General features: G+C 43.0%; 1 protein-coding gene across 1 annotated transcript in view; it reads left to right on the forward strand.

The window, feature by feature from the left end:
- The window catches only part of TRAPPC10 (trafficking protein particle complex subunit 10), a 95,639-nt gene that overhangs the window by 21,144 nt on the left and 48,363 nt on the right, over positions 1-26,132 (forward strand). The window contains exons 2-8 of the mRNA XM_054005293.1: positions 8,369-8,450; positions 9,148-9,283; positions 18,224-18,420; positions 20,611-20,806; positions 22,871-22,982; positions 24,194-24,441; positions 25,956-26,102. Of these exons, the coding sequence (XP_053861268.1) occupies positions 8,369-8,450; positions 9,148-9,283; positions 18,224-18,420; positions 20,611-20,806; positions 22,871-22,982; positions 24,194-24,441; positions 25,956-26,102 (1,118 nt within the window). The remainder of the gene's footprint in view (positions 1-8,368; positions 8,451-9,147; positions 9,284-18,223; positions 18,421-20,610; positions 20,807-22,870; positions 22,983-24,193; positions 24,442-25,955; positions 26,103-26,132) is intronic.

Below are 26,132 nucleotides of genomic sequence, written 5' to 3' on the forward strand. Positions count from 1 at the left end.
AAGACTTACGTGCGGTAGTGTGATAATTTTGGAACTCTGCAATTGAGAGGTGCCTTCTTTGAATGTCGTCTAAAGGATGATGCTCATTGCTGGCTGAATATATGCCTCTTTATCAACCAAAGGATAAACTCCTGCACCAGTTGGGGCACAAAAGTAGCTGACTTCTTAACTACAATCACATGGCTTTGGATTACATTATCAGGCTTTCATTTTGGCTATTTCAGACTGAGTGACTAAAGAGACATAATGCAAACCACTGGAACAGCTTTCAAATGAACATCAGGCTCACTCATCAGAAGAACACCCAAAAAATATTTGAATGACTTAAGTTCCTGCTTCAGATTACTAGTAGCTTGGATAGCATCAGCTACTGTTGCACTGCATAGAACAATTGTAGACGTGCCTTATCCATGCTGCGCATAGAATTAAATTGCAGAACCATACTGTTTTTTTTTTTTTTTAATTTTGCCTGTAACTTTCTACTGGAATAGCTTGCAGTTTCTCCATTTGAGGGAAGTAGGGCATTATATCTTTGTAACAGCCTGGATGTGGGAGAGGAGCCTTGTACATATAATCATTCTCTTCAGTCAACTGATAAAATGTGGTGTGACAAGGTGATTTTATTGTTGCAGCATAACTAGATGATTTTGCTTTGATTCATTTTACTCCGTTAGGAAGAAAGACATGTTGAGGGATAAACTGCATCCTTAGCAATCAGGTCAAGCAAAAAACAGTGCAACAGGTCTGATTGCTGGAAGATGTCCTCGCTCTGGTGGTTACAGAAGCAGGTGAACATGATGCTCTGTGAACAGATTCAGAGTGTTTTCTTTCCTGGGTTCAATACAGACTCTGACTTGTGCCAAAGTCGACTTGCTTGTGTATTTCTGTGAGCAATCCCTGTGATAGCATATTGGTGGCCCATCATCTAAAACTATAAAACTCATCCAGTAGCCACCAATTCATCTCTTCTGGCTTCTGCTGCCAGCATCACAGAATTCTGTCCAGCACTGGTAGTTTTTGACAGTTTTATGCATTCTTTTGATTTTATTGACAAAGCACATTTTTCAAAGTTTGTGGAGAGTCTTTCTTTTTGATGTAAGATTTAAGGGGCTTGTATCCTCTGTCTTCATATACTGTAACTTCCCTGTAGAAGTAAAATTCCCAAAATGTATTAGCATTAGCATCACCACTACCAGTTTTTCACAAATATACAGACTCATGCTAAATTAGATATATATTAGTAATTGCCTCTTTTGTTTAATGAGCACTTACTTTGATTGAAGCCCAATATGAAGCTGTATATTGTCATCTTTAACACAAATACTGTGCATAAGTGTCACTGAATTAAGCTAGTTTCTAGGATATTTCAAAGGCTGGTACTGCATGCATAGGTGGTTACAAATTAAAACCTTCTAGCAGGCAGACTTTGCTGTAAGTACAATAGCTTACAAATGGAGAAGCATTACATTAAGAATTCACATACATTTATATCAACCCACTATGCAGTACAAACTATGGGCATGCAATCTGCTGCTACTGGTGTACAACCTTCAGTATAAAACTTATCTGGTCAGAAAATTTCAATTGAAAATACAGAAAACTATTATAATTTGTGAGATACTTTGACAATTAAGAATATGCAATGTGAAAACATTGCATGTTTGTATATTGCAAAATGTTACTTGCCGTTTTTGCCACATGCTAAAAAAAATTTCCCCATGCAAAACCAGTAAGTCTTTAATACATTATTTGGTAGCTTTAACCAATAAGCACCACATTAAGATATTGAAATTAACTTACAGTAAAAATTGTAGTCATAATCATGTTGCTGTGTTTTTGGAACTGCAAGAAGTGATGTGTTCTCATTTTAGGTACCACTGTTTTACCTCACCTACAGGCTTGTGCACCACTTGACAGCTCCACATCATACCTCCATCTACATGTACAGAAAATAAGCTTTCAAATTATATATGATCATGTGTATAGGGTGGCCACACTACACTCCAAAAATGGAGAATTGCTGCACGCCTAATTGTAGACAATCTCTAACTTGCACAATGAGTGATCTTTAAAAATGAAGCCTGGAAAGGGATTTTAAATTCTAAGTTGGGCAATTACTTATGGCTTTTGCTGTGTGAGAGATTGCATATGGGGAACCGAAAACTAATTTTTCATTTATTCTGAGATGATATGGGAATTGATTTTTGATGAATAGAAGATAATAGTCCATTGTGAATACTCTAATTATTCATGAGCAGTGTTACACAAAGAGCCAATGTCAATTGTGTCCACCCTAATTCATTCTGTATTACTAACTTGTGTTTGCAGTATGTTTTATACATATTATGCAAAATGCTTACAGGAAAGTGTGATGCAGTTGCATATATTATGCTAAACTACTTATTACACTTCGAGCAGGGTGATTTCTAGCAACATTATCCTCTTTGCCATATTGTTCAGATTTGTTAAAATGTTAAATCTTCAGAAACTTCATTCAGTTCTATTTTTGTCACTGAGGCATAAATCTTATAAGATGATACTGATATCTGTAAAATTTCATGAAGTTTTCATGTACCTTTGCTTGTCTGTATTGCACAGTCATTACTTTAGCTTTAAAATTTTTGAAAAGTATTTTCTATTTCTAATAATCTAATGCAATCACTGAAAACGGAATATTAGAGGGAAAGGAAATACTGTTAATAAAAAATACACTGAAACCTAATAATAAACAAATTAACAATCCCATAATTTTCTTTAAATTCTGAAATTACAATTCTAGAAGTGGCAATATCTTTTAACATCAAATGTTGCTGTTCTGCAGCATGTTAATCTTCCCTCCCTAGCAAAGTTAACTGCAAGGTCATAAACAGCTCTGAGATGAGTACAGAGCAGTATGATTATGGGATAACGTAATTCAGTGGTTCTCAAACTTCTGTACTGCTGACCCCTTTCAAATAGCAAGCCTCTGAGTGTGACTCCCCCCCCCTTATAAATTAAAAACACTTCTTTATATATTTAACACCATTATAAATGCTGGATGCAAAGCGGGGTTTTGGACGGAGGCTGACAGCTTGAGACCCCCTATGTAATAACCCCACGACCCCCTGAGGGGTCCTGACCCCCAGTTTGAGAACCCCTGATGTAATTAATGTTCAGATTCCCATGCAAGCACTTAATACTGACTTGTGCATGCATACAGTACTCTTCCTTTACTGTGATATTGCTGTCAAGTGCTAGAAATACAGAAGTTTTGTGGTTCTGGTCACATTTTTCTCTTGTATGCGTATTCATTGTCTGTACATTAGGTTTCCTGCCTTTTCCTTGCTTAGAGTTTGATGCAAGGTTCCTCATGTGATCACCCAAGCTGAAAGCCAGTTCCACTTACTGGCACACCAAAAGTACAATAGCCACATTGGGGGACCATGCTTATGTTTCTCTGGAAGGAAGAAGTGTGTGTGGGAGGAGGACAGGAGGCTGTTCTTTGAGGCTCTTTGTGGGCCTTTCTTTCCAGCCAGAATTGTTCACCTTTCTTTCCTTCCTGTTCCAGCTAACAGGAGTTTTGATAGGCTAAGGGTCTTTTGCCAGTGTTTTAGAGCAGTTGCGCTCAATCTTTCCAGACTACTTGTACCCCTTTCAGGAGTCTGATTTATCTAGCGTACTTCCCAAGTTTCATGTCAGTTAAAACCTGCTTGCTTACAAAATCAGACATAAAAATACAGACATGTCACTGCGCACTATTGAAAAATTGCTTATTTTCTCATTTTAACCATATAATTATAAAATTTGAATATAAATATTGTGCTTACATTTCAGTATATAGCACGATATAAACAATTCATTGTCTATGAAATTTTAGTTTGTACTAACTTCACTGGTGTTTTTTATGTAGCATGTTGTAAAACTAGGCAAATATCTAGATGAGTTGATGTACCCCCTGAAAGACCTCTGCATACCCCTAGGAGTATGTGTACTCTTGGTTGAGAACCACTGTTTTAGAGGAACAGGGGAATTCCTGTTGCCAATTCATCAGCACAGTTAGCAGTTGAAGTGAGGCTCAGTGCTTTAGTCCCTATTCCTGATTTGAATAGTGTGCTTGCATCCTCTCCCATGCTTTCCAGTAGCACTGGGAATGGCTGTCTAATGAGATTTGTGGCTGATTTAAAGCAGGGTCTTGTTTTAGCCAGATTTTTGAGTTTCTTTTTCTCCATTTTTCCCCCTCACCCTTTGAGGGGGAGAACCTCAAGTCTTCCAGAATGCATATGTGATGCTTTAGAACAGTGGTCTCCAAACTTTACAGGTTTGCACCCCCCGCTCCCTACTCCAGTGGAGAGCTAGGAGCAGGGCTGGCCAAGTCCTAGGGTTTGCCCGGTTTTCAACTGGGAAGTCAGGTCGAAAAGGGGACCTGACAGTGCCCAGTCAGATGTACTGACCGGACACCAAAAGTCCAGTTACCGCACGGCACGGGGAGGTGCCTGGTCATTAACCCATGCTAGCCCCTGCTCAGCCTAAGCTGCCTCCTACCTGCAGACAGGCTTCTTTTCAGGCTCTCCCAGCCCCAGAGCAGAGGGAGCCCAACGGGGGGGGGGGGGAGAAGGTGTTAGAGCGAGTGATGATGGGGAGATGTGGGGGAGAGGAGCATGTGATAGGGGAGGCAGAGTGGGCTGGGACCTTGGGGGAAGTGGTGGGTCAGGGCCTCAGTGGTCCAGTTACCAGCAATTAGAAAGGTGGCAACCCTACCCCCCCCGCACTCCCCAAACATTCCTCCATGCCCCTTAGGGGCGCATACCCCATAGTTTGGGGACCTCTGCTTTAACAGCTGGAGGCCACCAGAAACCTTGCATGGAGAGTTGTTTAAAACTTTTCCAAAGACCTGTTGGCCATTGTCATCAGCTGTGAAAATCACACATGTTGCGCTCAGCTGAAAAGCTTGCTGCTCTTGCCAGAAAATCCCATCTGAGGAAAAAGTGAGATCCTTGTTGCTTGATATAAAAAAAAAAAAATATTTTCCTCCTTGCACAACCTGTTTTGAATGTCTCACTCAGTTTGATGGGGAGCTATGGCCTAAATGAAATATGAAGGGATCAGAAATTACCTTCCTTATTGTTCAACATCTATTCCCTCCAAATACAAGGTATTACTGTTGTCAATACCTTTTTAGTTTCTTGCAAAGATTGTTGGAAGGAAAACCTGCTTTGCTCTTTCAGTACATATCACTTGCAAGGCCACACAGTGGAAGGTTTTCTGATGACTTGAAATCATTCTGACAAGTTTTCAGCCTGTGGTTCATGGACTCAAAGACTTCAATTTTAGAAGGGACCATCATGATCTAATCTGACGTCTGCATATTGCAGGTCATGGAACCTCACCCACCCACTCCTGTAATAGACCCCTAGCCTCTGGCTGAGTTACTGAAGTCCTCAAATCGTGGTTAAAATACTTAGTTACAGAGAACCTACCATTTACACTAGTTTAAACCTGCAAGTGACCCAGGCCCCATGCTGCAGAGTTAAGTGAAAACCCCCCAGGGTCTCTGCCAATCTGACCCAGGGAAAAATTCCTTCCTGACCTCAAATGTGGTGATCAGTTAGACTCTGAGCATGTGGGCAAGATCCACCAGCCAGACACCTGGGAAAGAATTCAATAGTAATTCAGAGCCCTCCCCATCTAGTGTCCCATCACCAGCCTTTGGAGGTATTTGCTGCTAGCAATCGCATATCAGCTGCATGCCGTCGTAGGCAGTCTCATAATACCATCCCCTTCATAAACTTTTCAAGCTCAGTTTTGAAGCCAGTTAGGTTTTTGTCCCCACTGCTCCCCTTGGAAGGCTGTTCCAGAACATCACTCCTTTGATGGTTAGAAACCTTCATCCAATTTCAAGCCTAAATTTGTTGATGGCCAGTTTATATCCATTTGCGTCAACATTGCTGCTTAACTTGAATAACTCCTCCCCCTCCCTGGTATTTATCCCTCTTATGTATTTATAGAGAGAAATCATATCTCCCCATAGCCTTCTTTAGCTTAGGCTAAACAAGCCAAGCTATTTGAGTCTGCTCTCATAAGGTAGGCTTTCCATTCCTCGGATCATCCTAGTAGCCCTTGTCTGCACCTGTTCCTGTTTGAATACATCTTTATTAAATATGGGAGACCAGAATTGTGCACCATATTCCAGATGAGGTCTCACCAGTGCATAATGGTACTAACTTCCCTATATCTATTGGAAATAGCTTGCCTGATGCATCCTAGGTCTGCATTAGCCTTTTTCACATCTGTATCACATTGATGACTCAGTCATCTGTGGTCAACCAATAAACCCAGGTCTTTCTCCTCCTCTCTCACTTACAACTGATAAGTCCCTAGCTTACAGGAAAAATTCTTGTTAGTCCCTAGATGCATGACCTTGTATTTTGCGCTATTAAATTTCATCCCATTTCTATTACTCCAGTTTACAATGTCATCCCAGATCATCTTGTAAGATATTCCGGACTTCCTCCGTATTGGCAATACCTCCCAACTTTGTGTCATTGGCAAATTTTATTAATACACTTAGACTGCCTAAGATTTCCAAAGGGGTCCACACCTCAATTTGAAATTTTTAGGGGTCTGCAAATGAAGAGGTTGAAAATCACTGTTCTGTGATGCTGCCAACAGGGAGCTCAGAAGCAGGATATAAACTCTGTCCTGTCTATCTTGTATTAAAGATAGCTGGGATCTCGGAACCAAACTTTTGGTGTTAAAATATTTCAGATTTCATGTGATTTAAACTAAATATGGCTAAACATCCAATATATCTGTGCATTTATAAAGATGAGTTAACGCTAGTTGAGAGATCTTCATGCTAAGCAACAATTGTTTTTAAAAAAAATACATGAAATAATCTAGTGCCTTAATATGATTTTTGTTCAATGTTTTTCGAGATCACACTTGTAGTTGCATATTTTTTTTTAAGGAGCTAAAAATATCCAAATCACCTATTTAGATGCAGAACGCAGGAATTACTTCTCCTTTTGGTACTTTAGGTGTTAGTGATGATTCCTTCCTTTTTACTAAAAACGAAACTACGCAATAAGAGTGCTGAGCTATGCTACCAATCCAAAATTTGATTATGAACCAAATTTAAAAGCTGAATTATTCTCCCATTCCAAGGTGTTATAAGGCAGGCTAAGGAAAGGCTGGATCTGTAAGTGTTGGAGTTTTCTTTCTTCTCGGTTCACACTATCACAGGATGAGGTTGTTCTATACACTCGGTGACAATTCAAGTTGAAAGGCAGAAAACCTCCTACGCTTCTAACAAGTCTATTCCTTTGTTAATTTACCTTAAATGCCTTGGGATGACATTACCCCCAATCTTAACTACATCAGGATTTTTGTTTTTGATTGTGTGAATTCATTGTGTTCTAGGTTTTGGATAATGTTTGTTTTTATAGGTCTAAAATTTGACACACTTAAAATTTTAATCTGGTGAGCACTATTCTCCAAATGGTTTATTGATAAATTTAGTTTCCTAGATCAAATATACAATTTGAATCTACTCTGAGCTGCAACACTAGTTACTGATGTCATTTTAATGGAGAGGTGGTGCTCAAATGATGGGAAGAACAATGTACTGAATGAAAAAAAAATCAATGGCTGACTCATGCTCTATTTTAAAATTGGGCAAAAATTGATGTGTAGCAATTAGATGATAAAATCCCTTGGGATAGTAAAAAGGTCTTGAGGTTCTAAGTTTATATTATGAATAACCTTTTTTAAATGTAATTTAAGGAGTATTGAAATGAGGGATGTAGTCTTTACTATTTTGTAATTTTATGTAATACATAATAAAACAGTTCTAAAACGAAGATTTTTTTTTTTCCTGATCTACTTGATCTTTTTTGGGGGTCGGGGGAGAGACTAAATGGGTTTGGGAAACATCCTATTATGTCTTGTTGCCAAGGATGTAAATGTCAGCTGGATACTGTTATATTGCTGAAAATCAGTTACTGTTTTCTGTGCTGGATTGTACATTTTGTTCTATTTATCTTGCTTCATAGTACAGTGGTATTAGTACCTAGGGTGTCTTGTGTAAGCTGATGGAAGTTTTTGGAGGCTGTTTGGTTTTTGTGATGATGTACAACATTGGACTGCTAGCTGTAGCTGAGTTTTTCTCACGCCTTCTATGGAATTTTGGGACAGCTATATGAATGGTGTTTCATAGAGATATTCAATAACAAGATGTTTCAAAGCATTTTTCTATACAGCAGTGTTCTCCATGCATTCAGTATGAAAATGAGTCTCTTAAAAATGTAACTATGGTATAGTTCCCTTTTAAAATATATATGGACAAGATTCAAGAGTAAACTTTTTAAAATATGGGTCTCTTTAATTTTAGGTGCTGGAGATCAGAATTTATTCACTTCTGTATATCCCATGCTTTCTCAGCAGCTTCCAAAAGAACCCATGGAATGGAGAAGGTAGAGTATTTCCGCTCCTCCGCCTCCCATTGTTCTATTTTCATGCATGTTGTTGGATTTAGGAAAATGTGATTAATAATGTGACACTGTGCAGTGAATTGTGTTGGTTTGGAAGCTGAACAGGAGGAAAGATTTCTGGTTTTCAGAGCCAATTTTCCCTGAATTCCGGATGTTGGGCCCTTTGATATGTTTGTTCCCACATTTAACCCAGGCTGAATTTAAAATCATAAAGAGATTAGCAGCACTAAAGATTAGTTTTACTGGTATCTCCAGGTTGCACTTTGGGCAACCATGCTTTGAAGATAAGCCTGGTTCCTGCTTTAATGGGCATATGGGAAAGACTTAAAAACAGAATTGGGCTTTGGACCCTGTGACGTCCACAGTCAAAGGCCACCTCTAATTTTGGAGGAACACGAGAACATGTAAAGGAGAAGCTTTTTAACATGAAAGCTGGAAGTTTCCATCCCTTTTCCTTGCAAAGAGAATATATATATCTTATTTTCAGAGAAAAGAGATGAATTTTTGAATCGATGCTACACAAATCAAACCATAGAGAGCACAGTTAAGTTTTGTGAGTTTTTTTTTTAAAAAAAAGCTAAATTTGTAATAAATGTTTGCCCTGTCATTTCTGTTCTGCTTTTAGTTTTGCTGCTTATTTCTCAATTACTAATGGTAATTCTTTTAAAATTCTGCATAGGTCTTATGGACGTGCTCCTAAGATGATTCATCTTGAATCTAATTTTGTTCAATTTAAAGAGGAGTTGTTACCCAAAGAAGGAAACAAGGCTCTCCTGACTTTTCCCTTCCTTCATATTTATTGGACAGAATGTTGTGTAAGTATTAGGAAAATATTAAGCGTGAACCATGCACATAATAAGGTATGAGAGTGGAACTGAAGGTAAAATAAGCTCTGCCCTGCCTCAGTTTGGTAAATGGGATGTGCTGGTTCTACACTCTGTTCCTTATTCCAATTGGTTACATTTGTTACTACCAGGGTCACTAATGGGTGAGGGAGTTGCATTTCCTAATATGAGACAAGTTTGCTGTTATCAGATGGCACTTGAGAAGACTGAAGTTTTGGAGACCTTGAGTTTCTTAAGTGCATTAAATCACCAAGGTAATCTGTTGTGGTTTCTGATGGAAGGTGAGGTATGCAATATACTAAAACTAGCAGATTAGAACATAAGAACGGCTGTACTGGGTCAGACCAAAGGTCCATCCAGCCCAGTATCCTGTCTACCGACAGTGGCCAATACCAGGTGTCCCAGAGGGCATGAACCTAACGGGTAATGATCAAGTGATCTCTCTCCTGCCATCCATCTACACCCTCTGACAAACAGAGGCTAGGGACACCATTCCTTACCCATCCTGGCTAATAGCCATTAATGGACTTAACCTGCATTAATTTATCTAGTTCTCTTTTAAACCCTGTTATAGTCCTAGCCTTCACAGCCTCCTCAGGCAAGGAGTTCCACAGGTTGACTGTGCGCTGTGTGAAGAAGAACTTCCTTTTTTTGTTTTAAACCTGCTGCCCATTAAATTAGGAAATCACTAATGTGCAAATCTCTTTGATAAATTAAGACATTACAGGAGATCTGGAAATTATGCCTCCTGATAGTGGGGAAATGGATGGAATGTAAGGATGGTATAATAAATGCTTTTTAAAGTATTGATGGTGAACTAAATAAAGGAAAAATGCTGCTCTAACCATCTAGAGTTATTTGAAAAGTTAACAAAATAATAAAGGTAACCACAAGAATGTAAAGAAAAGTAATAAAACGTGGTCAATACGTTATGGATTAAAAACTAATCAAGTAACAGATAACAGTCCTAGTGCATGGCAATATGTATGACTGCATAGTTTAATGTGGGGCACCATGGAAGTCTGTTTTGGGAACAATTGTATTAGTACAGGGGTCGGCAACCTACGGCATGCGAGCTGATTTTGAGTGGCACGCAGCTCCCTGCCGCGGTCCCGGCCCCCAGCCCCACTCAGCCCCCGCGCCCACCGCTCTCCCCTGCAGGGGCAGGAGGCAGAAGCTTGGTTTTGCGGCAGCCAAGCTTCCCCCCCCCGCCCCCGCTCCTTCCTCCAGCGTGGTGCTTTCCTGCCCCTCCTCCTCCCTCTCCCTGCGCCAATCAGCTGATGGCCCTAGTGAGGGGCCGGGGAAAGAGCAGCAGCATGCACACAGCTCTGTAGAGGATGCAGAGAGAGGTAGGGACGGAGCCTGGGGAAAGGGGGTGGAACAGGGCATATCCCTTCCCGCCCCCTTCCGTGAGCTGCTCAGGGCAGGGGGCTGGGAGCACCCCCATGATCCGAGCACCCCAGCCTTTTGCCCTGCACCCCCCACCCCAACACACACCCAGCCTTCTGCCCTGCACCCCAACACACACCCAGCCTTCTGCCCTGCTCTCTGACCCCCCCACACACACCCCAGCCCTCTGCCCTGAACCCCTGAAACACCCCTCCCCCAGGTCTGGGGTCCCGGCCGCAGGCCCTGATCAGCCCACTGCCGGCCTAGGTGAACAGAACCCCAGGCTGGCAGCGAGCTGAGCAGGCTGGTGGCGTAAGATCAGCATTTTAATTGAATTTTAAATGACGCTTCTTAAACATTTTGAAAACCTTGTTTACTTTACATACAATAGTTTAGTTATATAATATAGACTTATAGAAAGAGACCTTCTAAAAACATTAAAATGTATTACCGGCACGCAAAACCTTAAATTAGAGTGAATAAATGAAGACTCGGCACACCACTTCTGAAAGGTTGCCAACCCCTGTATTAGTATATTGGTTTGAAGGAGATAGTAGCCAATGACTTGGTGACACTTAGTGACATTGTTTGTTTAATAAACACTAGAGGTGGGTTAATAACACCAAAAAACCCTGCAATTATTCACTATAATTTAAAAATGAACTTTTTGACTTTTCTGCTGTCCCGGTACACAACTTCTTTTGTTTGTTCAAATGATCATGGAAGGCAATCAAGTCTTTCTTGCATAAGTTTTCATAAAAAGTAAATTTTAAACTTGCCCACTTGAGCATTTGAGCTGTAACTTAGAATCATAGAATATCAGGGTTGGAATGGACCTTAGGAGGTTATCCAGTCCAACCCCCTGCTCAATGCAGGACCAATTCCCAACTAAATTATCCCAGCCAGGGCTTTGTCAAGCCTGACCTTAAAAACCTCTAAGGAAGGAGATTCCATCACCACCTCCCTAGATAACCCATTCCAGTGCTTCACCACCCTCCTAGTGAAAAAGTTTTTCCTCATAGCCAACCTAAACCTCCCTCACTGCAACTTGAGACCATTACTCCTTGTTCTGTTATCTGGTACCGCTGAGAACAGTCTAGATCCATCCTCTTTGGAACCCCCTTTCAGGTAGTTGAAAGCAGCTATCAAATCCCCCCTCATTCTTCTCTTCTGGAGACTAAACAATCCCAGTTCCCTCCGCCTCTCCTCATAAGTCATGTGCTTCAGCCCCCTAATCATTTTTGTTGCCCTCTGCTGGTCTTTTTCCACATCCTCCTTATATTCTTCTTAGAGTGCTTGTTCATGTCGATTCCAATCAGGTGTGTGTGTGCGCATGTGCATGATGGCCAGAAGATTTTTCCGTTAGCAGCATCCGTCGGGTCGGCCTGGGCACCCCCTGGAGTCGTGCCTTCATGGTGCCTAATATATGGCCCTGGCAACCCGCCACCCCTTCAGTTCCTTCTTACCGCCAGTGACAGTGGCTCGAACTTTCCTTGGCTCTTGCTCAGCAAGTTTCTTTGTTATTCCATGTATATAGTTAGTTAGCTGTTGGTAGTACTCCAGTTAAAGTTTAGTATAGTAGTTGGGGCGGGGGAGGGTTCCCCCCTCCCAATCTGGCCCTGGCACTGTGGTATGCCACGGTCCCTGGGATTTAAGAACTGTGAGGCATGTGCTTGGCACATGCGCAAGAATGATCCGCACTTGTCGTGTCTTAGGTGCCTGGGGGAGACCCATCAAAAAGATCATTGCAAGATCTGCTGCGAGTTCTGCCCAAGAACACTTAAAGAATGGGAACAGCGGCTGAAGGTGATCCTCATGGAGAAAGCCTTGTGCCCCGTTCTGACCTGGGCTTGAGAGATGTTGGCGCCGAGGAAGGACTCCTCCAGGGACGCTCGGCACTGACACAGCTCCTCACAGGGCCAATCTGATGATAGGCACTGTTCCCACTCGCCGGTGCCTTAAAAGAAGAAAAAGCCGGACGGCCGTTCTTCTCCGGCTAAGCCTCAAAGTGCAAGCCCAGGCGGGCCACTCCTCAGAGGTGTCTCCTTCTGGGGCCGTATCGACTCCTGTCCTGGTGAGGCAGTTGAGTCCGTCCCCACCTCGATCTCCGGCGCCTACACAGCAGCTTCAGCTCCCATCCACACCAGAAGCGTACCAGGCCTCCAGAGATCTCCTCGCCTGCCAGGGAGGAACCCTCAACGCCGGCGGAGCCCCGTCCTCCAATGCACTCTAAGGGAAAGTCGGCTATGATGTAAAGGCGCTCCCCTTCGCCTTGTCCATTGGCACCTACATGCTCCGACAGAGAGCCTTCCCGCTCCCCGAGCTTTCGACGTTTGAGGCACTGAGGATCGGCTGCTCCGTGGTCTTCAGTGTCTGAGACCTCGGAGCCCGACTCCTATCGCTCAAATAGGAGCAGAAACCCGTAGAGCGAGGTCGGCAGAGACGGAAGGGAGCATCAGGCGTGGCCTCCGCAGTGGCAGAACCTGCCTCAGTGGCCCTTCTGGACTCGCTGGGCTTATCACCAGGGCCAGGGAGGAACCTAGGGCCCACGCTCAGCGACGTCTTTAGTCGCTTCTGCCACTTTTGTGCCGCCTTCCACTGTGCATACGCACCCGGCGCCTACGGTCCCGACGCCTTTCCCTACAGCACCGTCATTGATTCCAGCACCGTGCTGTGCTCTGACTTCGGAACCGACCTTCGTGACAGTGACACACCCGTCTCCCACGCCTGCACTGTTGTCGACATCTACCTCGATGCAGGCACCTACAGACCAGGTGCCGATGTCAGCACCTTCCTCCCCGACCCTGGTGGCTCCTGTGAGTGTGCCAATACAGCTCCCTCCTGTGAGACTACTGCCGATGTTGACTACGGCCCTGGCACCGACATTGGCGGCACCTCCTCCAATGCTGCCCCAGGGGTCACGTGACCCGTCCGGGGCAGATGGCAGGGAGCTTCCACCACCGGCACACACTTCCTCCTCCTCGTTGCCAGACGAAGCGTTGGCAGGGACGTCCATAGCTCCTGCGTTAGAGGACAGAGTTCTACAGCAGTTGCTCCGCAGGGCTGCCCAAAGTCCAACAAACAATTCAGGACCTCCCGTTTGAGGGTGAGACTCCGTTTTCAGAGAAGATGGACAAATGGCTCCACAGCCTAAAAGATTCCTGAGCCCCCCTCAGATCCTTGGGCTTGCATACCCCTGCTACACAGTGGAGACACTTCCGCCCACAACCTCCTCAAAGGTTCCAGCAGCAGAACCACCAGGATAATTCTAGGAGGAAGAACCGGAGTGGTAGGAGAAGGCAACATCCCTCTGCTAATCAAGGCCAGCCCAAACCACGCTCTGGCCCTAAACTGGCCTTTTTGAAGGTGCAGTCGAGGACGGCGTACCAGACCAGAGACTGGATTCACCCTGCCTTACCTTTTCCTCCCGACTATCTCCTTTCTACTATGTCCCATATAACTTCAGACTGCTGGGTGCTTTGCACAGTAGAGAGGGGATACTCCATCCAATTCTGTGCCCTCCCGCCCTCCCCCCTGCCCCCCTTTTCCCCGTCCCTCTTCAGGGACCCTTCTCATGAGCAACTTCTCATTCAGGAGGTACAATCACTCCTAGCACTAGAGGCGGAGGAGGAGGTTCCACTGCAACACAGGGCGAGGGTTTCTATTCCTACTACTTCCTAATACCGAAGGCCAAAGGCATCCTAAGGCCTATCCTGGACCTGCGCGACCTCAATGGGTTTCGGAAACTGAGGTTCTGCATGGTCTCCCTGACCTCCATTATCCCTTCACTGGATCCAGCAGACTGGTATGCCGCCCTCGACTTGAAGGACATGTATTTTCACATAGTGATTGCGCACAACCACAGAAAGTTCCTCAGGTTTATGGCCAACGGTTCCCATTACCAATTTGCTATCCTCCCTTTCGGCCTGTCAGTGGCACCTCGAGTCTTCACCAAGTGCATGGCAGTCATCGCTGCCTTTCTGTGGAAACATCAGATACAGGTTTTCCCATACCTTGATGACTGATCAAAGGCCGATCCAGGGCTCAGGTGGAAGCTCAGGTGGCATTCATCAGAGCCACCTTCAAGAATCTGGGCCTCCTACTAAACGAAATCGACTCTGCCCCAGTCCAGAGGATAGAGTTCATAGGGGCTGTTCTGGACTCAACCCAAGCTAGAGCATTCCTCCCATGGGCAAGATTCCAGGCCCTCAATGCCATGATCCAGGGACTCGGGCAGTTCCCTACTACCACCGCGAGAAATTGTCTCAAACTTCTCGGCCACATGGTGGCATGTACGTAAGTGGTTTGGCACACCAGACTCATGCTTCGGCTGCTTCAGTCGTAGCTTGCGTCAGTGTACATTCCTGCCAGGGACATCTTGGACAGGACTGTGACCCTGCCTAGCCCTATCCTCGACTCGCTCCTGTGGTAGACGCTCAGCAGGTATGCTCAGGAGTCCCCTTCCCTGCCCCACAACCATCCTTGATGCTAGTGACGGACGTGTCAGACTTGGGGTGGGGAGCTCATCTGGGGGACCATAGGACGCAAGGCCTCTGGTAACAGACAAATCTCCATCTTCATATCAATGTCAGAGAGTCCAGAGCGGTACTCCTAGCGTGTCAGTCATTCTGCCCATATCTAGCAGGCCAATGTGTATCGGTCCTGACGGACAATACGACCGCGCTGTTCTGTATCAACAAATGGAGGTGCATGCTCCTCTCCCCTGTGCCAGGAAGCCCTCAAGTTATGGGACTTTTGTATAGAGCACTCAGTCGATCTAAAGGCATCGTACCTTCTAGGGGTCCAGAACTAGCTGGTGAACCACCTCAGCAGATCTCTTCACAGCCATGAGTGGTCCTTCGCCCGGAAATCGCATCTTCGCTCTTCCAGAGGTGGGGCTGTTCCCTGATCGACCTCTTTGCCACGCGACGCAACAGGAAGTGTCAGCAGTTCTACTCCTTCCAGAATCACGGTTCAGGCTCCACAGCGGATGCATCCCTCCTCCATTTGGGGGGGACCGCTTCTATACGCCTTCCCACCCCTACCGCTCGTCCCCAAGGTCCTGCTCAAGATCTGCAGAGACCAGGCTCGGGTCATTCTCATAGCACCAGCCTGGCCCCGCCAGCATTGGTACATGTCTCTCCTAGACATATCAGTCGAAGCCCTGATTACCCTGCTGCTCTTCCCAGACCTTCTCATGCAGGATCATGGGTGGCTCCAGCACCCGAACCTGCAGTCGCTGCATCTCACAGCCTGGAGGCTCCATGGCTCAATACTTTCAAGCTTTCCTGTTCAGAGCAAGTCAGACAGGTTCTCTTGGGTAGTAGGAAACCCTCCACTAGGGCCACGTACCTGGCGAAGTGGAAGAGAATTTCAGTCTGGTCAGCTCAGTGCAACTTTTCCCCGACGCTGGCCTCAGTGCCCCAGATTTTGGATTACCTTTTCCACCTAAAGCAAGACTCTCTCCTTGTCTTCCATAAGAGTACATCTAGCTGCCACCTCGGCTTTCCACCTGGGGGTAAAGGGCCGCTTGATTTTCGCTAACCCTCTGGTCAGTCACTTCCTGAAGGGCCTCGACAGGTTGTACTCGCATGTCCGCCAATTGGTTCCTGCTTGGGACCTTAACTTGGTCCTCTCTAGGCTCATGGGGCATCCCTTTGAGTCTTTAGCAACATGTTTCCAGCTCTACCTCTCCTATAAGGTCGCATTCCTGGTGGCAATAACTTCAGCCTGGAGGGTGTCTGAGCTCAGGGCTCTAACGTCCGAGCCTCCCTACACAGTGTTTTTTAAGGACAAGGTTCAGCTCGGGCCCCATCACGCCTTCCTCCCAAAGGTGGTATCGCAGTTACACATCAACCAGGACATTTTCCTCCCAGTTTTCTACCCCAAGCCTCATGCGACTAGCAGGGAACAGAGGCTCCATACTCTTGACATCCGCAGAGCGCTGGCCTTTTACATTGAAAGGTTGAAACCGTTCAGGAAGTCGGTACAGCTCTGTCGCAGTAGCGGACAGGATGAAGGGCCAGCCTGTTTCGACACAGTGCTTTTCATCATAGATTGTGGCCTGCATTACTGAGTGCTACAATCTAGCAAGGATCACAGCGACCCTAATAATGGCGCACTCTATAAGGGTGCAAGCTTCATCAACAGCTTTCCTGGCTCAAGTCCTCGCCCAGGAAACTTGCAGGGCAGCGACGTGGTCATAGATACACGCTTTCGCCGCACACTATGCAATTACTAGGCAGGCCAGAGATGATGCGGCCTTTTGGTAGAGCAGTACTCCAGTCAGTGGACAGCTCCGACCTGCCCCCTCCTAAATTTGCTTGGGAGTCACCTGATTGGAATTGATATGAACAAGCACTCGAAGAAAAAACCTTCTCGTAACTGTTGTTCTTCGAGATGTTGTTCATGTCCATTCCAATACCCACCCTCCTACCCCTCTGTCGGAGTAGCCGGCAAGAAGGAACTGAAGAGGTGGCGGGTCGGCAGCACTATATATTAGGCGCAATGAGGGCGTGACTCCAGGGGTTGCCCAGGCCGACCCGATGGATGCTGCTAAGGGAAAAATCTTCTGGCCATCGTGCACATGTGCACTCACAAACCTGATTGGAATCGACATGAACAACAGTTACGAGAAGGTGAGTAACTGTTTTTTTTTTTTTTTAATAGTGATACTGCTTGATGCAGTAGGAGTACAGGTTTTCCAAAACCCTTTCCGAGAGCCCTGGCACAGTGGAAACTAAACTATACAAGGATCTGACCACATCCTTGGCAGCAACACAATGCATACATGCACTGTCCCAGTATGAAAATGGGAGATAGTTCACACAGTCAGTAAATCAGAATTTAATCTGTTAAAAGAATCATGGTTTAGATAAGATTCGTGATCCAAAAATGGAAAAATTTAATACTCCCTAATCTTACTTGCAATGTTTCATTCACCGGAAGCTATCCTCATTATAGGAGAAATTCTCATACAATCAAAAAAAAGACATTAACCATCTGACTTGACCAATCACAACTAACCAAAACAACTTTGCATCGTGAATATTCATAGCAACATGTTCATAGTTGATCTATAAAAAGAGAAAAGTTACAGAAAACGAGTTACTTCAATTGTTTAAATTTGTCATTGAAGATGCAAACAACTTAAAAATTTCCAGCAATGTTCGAAAGCCCAAATGCCACTGCACTGTTGGTGTATTAGAACCAGAAAATGAAATTAATCAGTCTAGTTTCATTGTCTTAGTTGAATCAAGTTCCAAATTTCAATGAGTTGTTCAGGGTGAATTTGATTTTTAAAAATCTTTCATTTGCAATAGTCTAAAGTAGTAATAATAAAGTAATCGAAAGAATAAAACCTTACCTTGACATTGTCCTTGTTTAACTTCTCAATAATCTGTGTCACTAATTCCGTTCGGTATAATTTGAAATATTTTTTTTCCTGTTTTAACAAAATAAATCTTTCAAATTTGTCCAGATTGTCAATTTGATTTGCTAATTCATTACTTATAATCCCAGGATACAGAAGTGTACAAAGCTACAGTAAAGGATGACATCACCAAGTGGCAGAATGTTCTGAAAGTACACAGCTCTGTGGATTGGTTAATTGTGGTAGTTGAGAGCGATGCAAAAAAAAAGAACAAAACGAACATCCTTCCCCGAACATCTATAGTAGATAAAATAAGAAATGACTTCTGTAACAAGCAAAGTGACAGGTAAGGACTTTTTCAAAAATATTGTTTATAATTGTAAAACTAGTTTTCTGGCTAATCATTTAATAGGTCCAGTTTTTCACTTAAAAGAACAGTAACTTCCCTGATGCCTAACATTAAGCAAATGGCATTGGTAAGATGTATGTCCATCTGTCCCAAAATATGAACCAATGGAGGAAAAAGTTGCTGCATCTTTTCCTGAATTAGTAGTGGTGGAATAAAAATTTGAGAGAGAGAGAAGAAAAAAGTAGTTCTGTAGGGCTACAGTTAAATTCTGGATGTTCACCTCTTCCAGAAAAGATAAAAGGCTTTAAACATACTGAAGCTATATTTTTGTAGACACTGATTCAGAATGAATGAAGTAACCAAAATCAATTTTCAGAACTTCAAATCCTTGGTTTTTCAAGGTTTATATAAACCCATCACCAGTGAGCCAGAGGAAAAGTACAAGAGTAAAGTCGTAGGCCATGTCTACACTATTTGACTTAAGTTTTGTTGACGATCATAAGTCGCTTTAATAACATCAGTGGAGCATGTCCACACAATATTCCTTGTGTCAGCTGAGCGTATCCACAGTTGTTGCTTTATCAGGGTAGCTATCTCACTGTGCAACTCTCCACCCTCTGCCGCTGGGAGCTCCGGTAACAGATCACGATGCACTATGGGGACATGCTCGTTGTCACATGATGCTTTTTTTTTTTGTCCCATCATTCCATGGGCTTCCTGCTTCGTTTTGTGCTGTTTTTCAACAGTCCGTGTAAACCGTATGCCTGCCACCTCTGTCTGACAGCATAATTCCTGAGCTGCTGATCAGTCTGGTGCTGAGCATTATGAACACAGTATGGCTGGTCTTGCAGTATTTCACGAGCTGTGACAGAGTGAATCGGTGATGCCTGCCCTGCTGTCTGCCATGGAAACAAATAATTCAAAATTGCTGCAGGCGTTCATGGGCCAGCTTGCCATGGTGGACTGTTGGTACTGGGCTCGAGAAACAAGCACTGGGTGGTGGGATTGCATCATGATGAATGTATGAGATGACGAGCAGTGGTTGCAGAACTTACGTATGCACCAAGCCACCTTCCTGGAACTGTGTGTGGAACGTGTCCCAACACTGCAGTGCAGAGACACCAGAATGAGAGTTGCCCTCACTGTGGAAAAGCAAGTGGCGATCGCTGTGTGGAAGCTGGCAACTCCAGACTGCTACCAGTCAGTTGTAAACCAGTTTGGAGTTGTAAAGTTGGCTGCGGTGATGCAAGTGTGCTGGGCCATTAATCACCTTCTGCTTTGAAGGACAGTGACTCTCAGTAATGTCCAGGACAAATAATTGATGACTTTGAGGCAATGAGATTCCCTAATTGCAGGGGAGAACTCGTATCCCAATTTTGGCCACAGACCATATCGTGACAGAGTATATCAACCCAAAAGGGCTACTTCTCCATGGTCTTGCAGGCGCTGGTGGATCACCGGGGCCATTTGACTGACATCAGTGCAGAGTGGTCAGGGAAGGTGCATGATGCACGCATCTTTCGGAACACTAGACTGTATAGAAAGCTGCATATTGGGATTTTCTTTCCAGACCAGAACATTCCACCAGGGAATGTGCAAATGCCCGTAGTGGAAACCCCAGCTACCTCTTGCTCCCGTGACTCATAAAGCCTTACACCAGGAGCCGACACAGCAGAGCTTTATTTGTGTTTTTTGGATTTCTAAAACATATTTTTGATTTTGAAAATATAGAATACTCATTTTGTAATCTCTCCTGTCTTGTGGAACACAGATTTAAATTTCTTTCTAAACCTATCATAAAATCATAAAGTGTAGGACTGGAAGAGACCTCGATATATCGTCCTTTGCACTCCCCTGCCAAGGCAGGACTAAGCAATAATTAGACCATTCCTGACAGGTGTCAGGACCCTCCCGCCTACCCAACGAATGCTTCCTTTCTATCTACAGTACAAGGCTGTTCAATATACATTATCATTTTAACGCTATTATTTGTTACCTCCATTGACTGTCTGTCCTTTGTTCATACCATTTACTAATAAGTCTTGAATTGATGTGGAATGGAAATCTGAGTTTCCTTGCTGTTTCGATTTGACATTGTTTACAGTAGTTAATTGCAGGGGCTATTATAAGTTTGTCTGGATGTTACTTTTTATTCCCACAAAGTAATTTCCATCAATATCTTTACAGATGTGTGGTACTGTCTGACCCCTTGAAAGACTCTTCCCGTTCTCAGGAATCCTGGAACGCCTTCCTGACAAAACTCAGGACGCTGCTTCTCATGTCTTTTACCAAAAATCTAGGCAAGTTTGAAGATGACATGAGAACTTTGAGGGAGAAGAGGACTGAGCCAGGGTGGAGTTTTTGCGAGTATTTCATGGTCCAGGTACAGACTTAAAGAAGAAATTTTAAAATGTTTTTAGTCCTTTGTTTTGTTGAAAGCATTCTTTTTGGCTGATGGTTTTTTTTTTTTTTTTTTTTTAAGATCACTCTCCTTTTTAAAAGATATGGAGGCTAGTATTATGGCAAAACTTGTCACTCTTCTTGCCTGCAATGTTTTTGTGGTGCTGTGTTCACCTGCAAGATCTGTTCAGGCTTCTGTGTGTCTTAGGACCTTGGGTAGCAGAAAGGCTATGGATTAGTTGTGAGCACAGATTTTTTTTAATAAGCATTTTATTAGTTGTTCCATTGCCTTTGTGTAAATGTCTTTAAAAATTAAAATATATTATGGCTGTGCAAATGAACCCTTCTAGTTAAAATATTATACCATTGTGCCCTACATATTACTAAACTTTCTTTTGCTTAGAATGTTATCAGAGTATAAATGACCTTAAAGTTATTTTTTAAAATGGAATCATGTAATTCTCTGGAGAGAATTGTTTTCAGATGTTTTGAATTTCCCGATCTGCATGACTCCTAAATGTATCTGATTTGTAAACATTTAAACACTTACAGAAAAAACTGCACATTCAAATTACAACATTAGGGATTGATTTGATTAGAATATTTCTCTTAAAATGTAGACTAGAAGGTATTTCACGTGTGATGCCATATAGTTTTGAGTTTTTGCATTATGTAAGATCGGTCCCACCACCTCTTGAGACTTCTCGCCTCCCCGCCAAGCCCCGCCCCAGCTCATTATATAACACAAAACCAGGTGGTTGGACAGAAGTCTCATTAAGGTGGAGTTGAGGGTGTGTACAGATCAGTAATTTAGGATAAAATACATATTACGTGGATGTTGTTGCAATTATCCCAAACCTAAGTGTGTTGAACACAGTAAATTATCAGTTAAGGTTTAAAAAAAAAAAAAAAAAACCTAAACATGCCTAAGCGTTAACTCTGCTTATGATGACAGTGGGGATGAGAAGTGGGGAAGAGAAGAAAAACAAATGTCTTAAAATTCAGTGTTATCTGAAACCACAAATACTAAATACCTAATTTGTAGTCATGTAGGGGCGTAGGCTGAAGTTCAAAGCTTTTGCATTATTCTGTTAACCCTATTCAAGATGGAAAGAAAGGTGACACCAAGTGCTAAATTTCTTAAAGGATCTGTCTAGGAGTTAAAATTAGTTAAACTCATTAACAGATTTACTTGTAAATTCCCAAAAAGTTTATTCTATGGAGTAAATGCTGTTATTTGGGGGAGAATAGGTGGAATTTTTCATACATAACATATGTTGAATCCCTGCTTTAAGTGTAAAGCTGAACTTTAATTGTGGACAGGGGTGGCTCCAGGCACCAGCGCAGCAAGTGCATGCCTGGGGCGACTAGCCGTGGGGGGCGGCAGTCAGGCAGCCTTTGGCGGCACGCCTGCAGGAGGTCTGCCGGTCCCGTGGGTTCTGTGGCAATTTGGCGGCGGGTACGCCGAAGGCGCGGGACCGGCAGATCACTTGCAGAAACGTCGCCGAAGGCTGCCTGACTGTTGTGCTTGGGGCAGCAAAAAACATAGAGCCACCCCTGATTGTGGAGCTGCAACTAGTGTCTCCATAATACAAATAGAATGAATAAATTATAAGTACATCAACAGTGTTTTCTGGAAGAGGTGAGTTTTATGAGCTTCCTGAGAGTTAAGGCTTGTTCTAAATATTTTATTATAGTGAGTTTAGGGCTTGTCTGTACAGGAAAATTACCAGTATAATTATACCACTATAACTTTTTCCATGTGGACAGGCTTACTGTAGTTTCTTTTTCCCATTTAGCTTTGGAAGCAGTATAGGTTAACCAGGAAAAAGGCACTCTTATTCTGGAATTAGGGTGTCCATCAGGGGAGTTATAGCAGTATAATTAATTGTAACATTACATTGTCCTGTGTATTCAAACCCTCAGAGACAAGTTTGGAGAAGTCCTTTTGGGTTAGTGAGTCCTTTTCAGTTAACTTTTAAAATCCACAATATTGACTGCAACACATTTTGATAACTTGTACCTTTCTTTGTCTGTGTGCTAAAAGGAAGAGCTGGCCTTTGTCTTTGAAATGCTGCAGCAGTTTGAAGATGCCTTGGTGCAGTATGATGAACTTGATGCCTTGTTCTCTCAATATGTTGTTAACTTTGGTGCTGGTGGTAAGTGCTTTAAATCAACAAGTGAATGTGTGCAGCAGATTAGTAGTTCCACTCCCTGTTCTGCTCTGGACCAAATTAGAGTAAAACAGGGCCCTAGGCACAGCCTGTATGGTTCTGCCACACCCTTTCCTGGGGTGGTAGCAGATTTCAATTAAGATGAATGAGACACTTCATGATATTTAGAGCTATTGTTTCATGCTCTCTCCAGATTGACAGGCAACAGTTATACTCTGGTCGTGTGTTCAAGCTTTTCTTTGCATCCGTGAGGTCTAGAAACATCATGAAAGCTGAGATTCTGGTCTCATGTGAGTCCAAGAATTGGGGTCCTAGCCATGGGTCTAAAGTACCTATGTCTTGATCTGGCCCTGGTGCTGCTGCTTGTTCCCAAAGCTTGCTATTGAGTCATTAAAAATCAAATCTTCCTGTATGCTATTTTGAAGGCTTCCCATTGAATCTAATATGATTTTTTTAAACAACATGCATGATTACAGGCTACCTTAGACATTGGCTAAAAAGTGGTTTTCAAATTAGATACATTAAGGAATTCTAGATACTGTAGAGTTATGCCATGCCCAGTTAATACATATGTATACAATTCTTTCCTTGTATATTTAATATAAATTGTTTTCTACAAGCAGTGTGAGACTTGAGTTCATTTCAGTTTGGCAATAACATGGGATACATACTTTTTGAGATGTGTCAAGTAATGTGAAATCAATTATTTTGTATAAATAAGATGTTATGATATTTCATAATACAACATGAGGTGTTCAGATACCACTAAGTGTAGATGTAAAAATACAAAGATGTATGGAACACTTGACAAATAACTTATAGTGAATTAGTGGGATAAAGGCAGATATGACTAAAATAAGGGACACACCTATCATGGTGAGGTGTAATTAATGGGTGCTCAGGCAGATAAAGTTGCTCAGCTTTCTGTAATTTCACTTGATTTACTTTAATCATCCAGAAATACATTGTAAACCAATTACCTGACAGCTATAAGCTGTAAGACATTTAGGTCAACATTTTGAAAATTGGGTGCCTAATTTTAAGTATTTAGAGTCAGTAATGGGAGGTGTGGGTGCCACTTTTGAAAATAAGGCTGCTTATATAGGTATTGGCCCTTGCGTTGTTTGTGGGGTAAAAAAAAACACCTTACTTTAAAATAATGGGTTTGGATGTTAACTGTATATTTGTTTACTTAGATGGAGCAAATTGGTTGACATTTTTCTGCCAACCAGTGCGGAGCTGGAATGGGTTGATTCTCCGTAAACCAATAGATATGGAGAAACGAGAGCTAATTCAGAATCAAGAAGCCACTCTATTAGACTTGCGCAGTTACCTGTTTTCTCGCCAGTGCACGTTGCTGATCTTCCTACAGAGACCGTGGGAAGTGTCCCAGCGAGCACTAGAGCTTCTTCACAATTGCGTGCAGGAGCTTAAGCTACTAGAAGTGAGTTAGTGTAATATAATTCATTATGTAAATAACATCTCTTGTTTAATAACAGAGGTTTCTGTCCAGTTGTCACTCGCCGCTGACACATTTAGCACTGCTAGTGTACTATCAACATAATGGTGTAAAAATTTCTAATTGTAATAATGCTACAATATTACATATATATTACTATATGTTTTAAAATAAATATTTACCTGGGAGGATCATGACCTGTGCAGTGGGAGAGTCTCAGAGCAGGGACTCCAGCCAGAATCCAAACATTTTCACAGCAGTGAAACAGTCCTGCAGCCTGAGCCCTGCGAGCCCGAGTCAGCTGACATGGGGCAGCCATGGGGTTTTCTTTGATGTGTAGCCATACGGATGGAGACTGCATAAAGGTTTGTTTTTTTGGAGGTAGCATTATGATTGTCTTGTATTGTTAAAATGTTCTGAGCCTTATCTGAAAAACTAATATAAAAGTACTATGAAGCGGATAGTCATTCATATGCTTCTTTCCTGAATTCATTACCAATGTCTGATCTATAGCCAATAATTAACTTATATGTGGTAACAAATGTATAGTTGTGTGGGGAATAGGGCAGGAAGGCTATCTTCTTGATATGTGGGTCAGCAGCTCACTTCAGAACTGTGTGTGTTACTACTGTATCTTAGTGTTATACCGTGGCTTTATCAGGTATGCTGGGGGGACAAATTTTGATCATCCCCATTGTATACAAGATGACCAAAGTTAAGTATTAGTATGCTGATCATATATCAGTTTTCAGGAACAGTACTAAGTTATTATGGGAAAATGTCTTCCTGACTCAAGCTTGTGATTAATTTCTTATTAATCTTATCCTTGCTATTGTAACTGCAGATACTATTCTTAATCAAAGTTAATCCTTCTGATTGTTTCTAAGATACCATGGTAGTGAAAACTCCATGAGATAATTGTTAATTGCACTAAAAAACACTTCCTCTTCTCTACCTTAAATTCGGTGCCTTAGAATTTGATTGTCACATTGCTCATGTATCTCAACACAGAGTAAGTAGGAGTTCCTGATGTATTTATACCATTTGTTGTTTAATATGCTTTTATCAGATTTTTCTTACTCCTTTCCAAATTGAGCAATCCTAGGGCTTGTCTACACTACCATTTAAGTTGATGTAACTTATGTCACTCCGGTGTGAACCCCTTCCCCCGGAGCGACATAAGTTTCATCAACTTAAAGCGGTGTCTGCACAGCGCTATATTGGCAGGAGATGCTTTCTTGCTGACACAGTTTCCACCTCTAGTTGAGGTGGGGTAATTATGCGGATAGGAGAGCACTCTTCCATTGGCATAGCGTGTCTTCAGACATGCTACAGCGGCGCTGATGTAGCGGTAGTGTACACTAGCCCTCCGTCTTCTAAATCTCCTTAAATGGAAGCTACTTCCCATGCAGTGCACCTCTTCCCCAGTCTCTCAAGCTATGTCCTAATATGATCAAGCAATTATTCATTTCTCAATGACCTTTACTGTTCATCTTCAGGTCTCTGTTCCTCCTGGAGCTTTGGATTGCTGGGTATTTTTGAGCTGTTTAGAGGTCCTACAAAGAATAGAAGGCTGCTGTGACCGAGCACAAGTCGATGCCAATGTTTCCCACACAGTTGGCTTATGGACCTATGCCACTGAAAAGGTAAGCAAGCTCAGTTACGGAGACATCACT

This window comes from Malaclemys terrapin, chromosome 1, assembly GCF_027887155.1.
Source record: "Malaclemys terrapin pileata isolate rMalTer1 chromosome 1, rMalTer1.hap1, whole genome shotgun sequence".
Classification (NCBI taxonomy): Eukaryota; Metazoa; Chordata; order Testudines; family Emydidae; genus Malaclemys; species Malaclemys terrapin.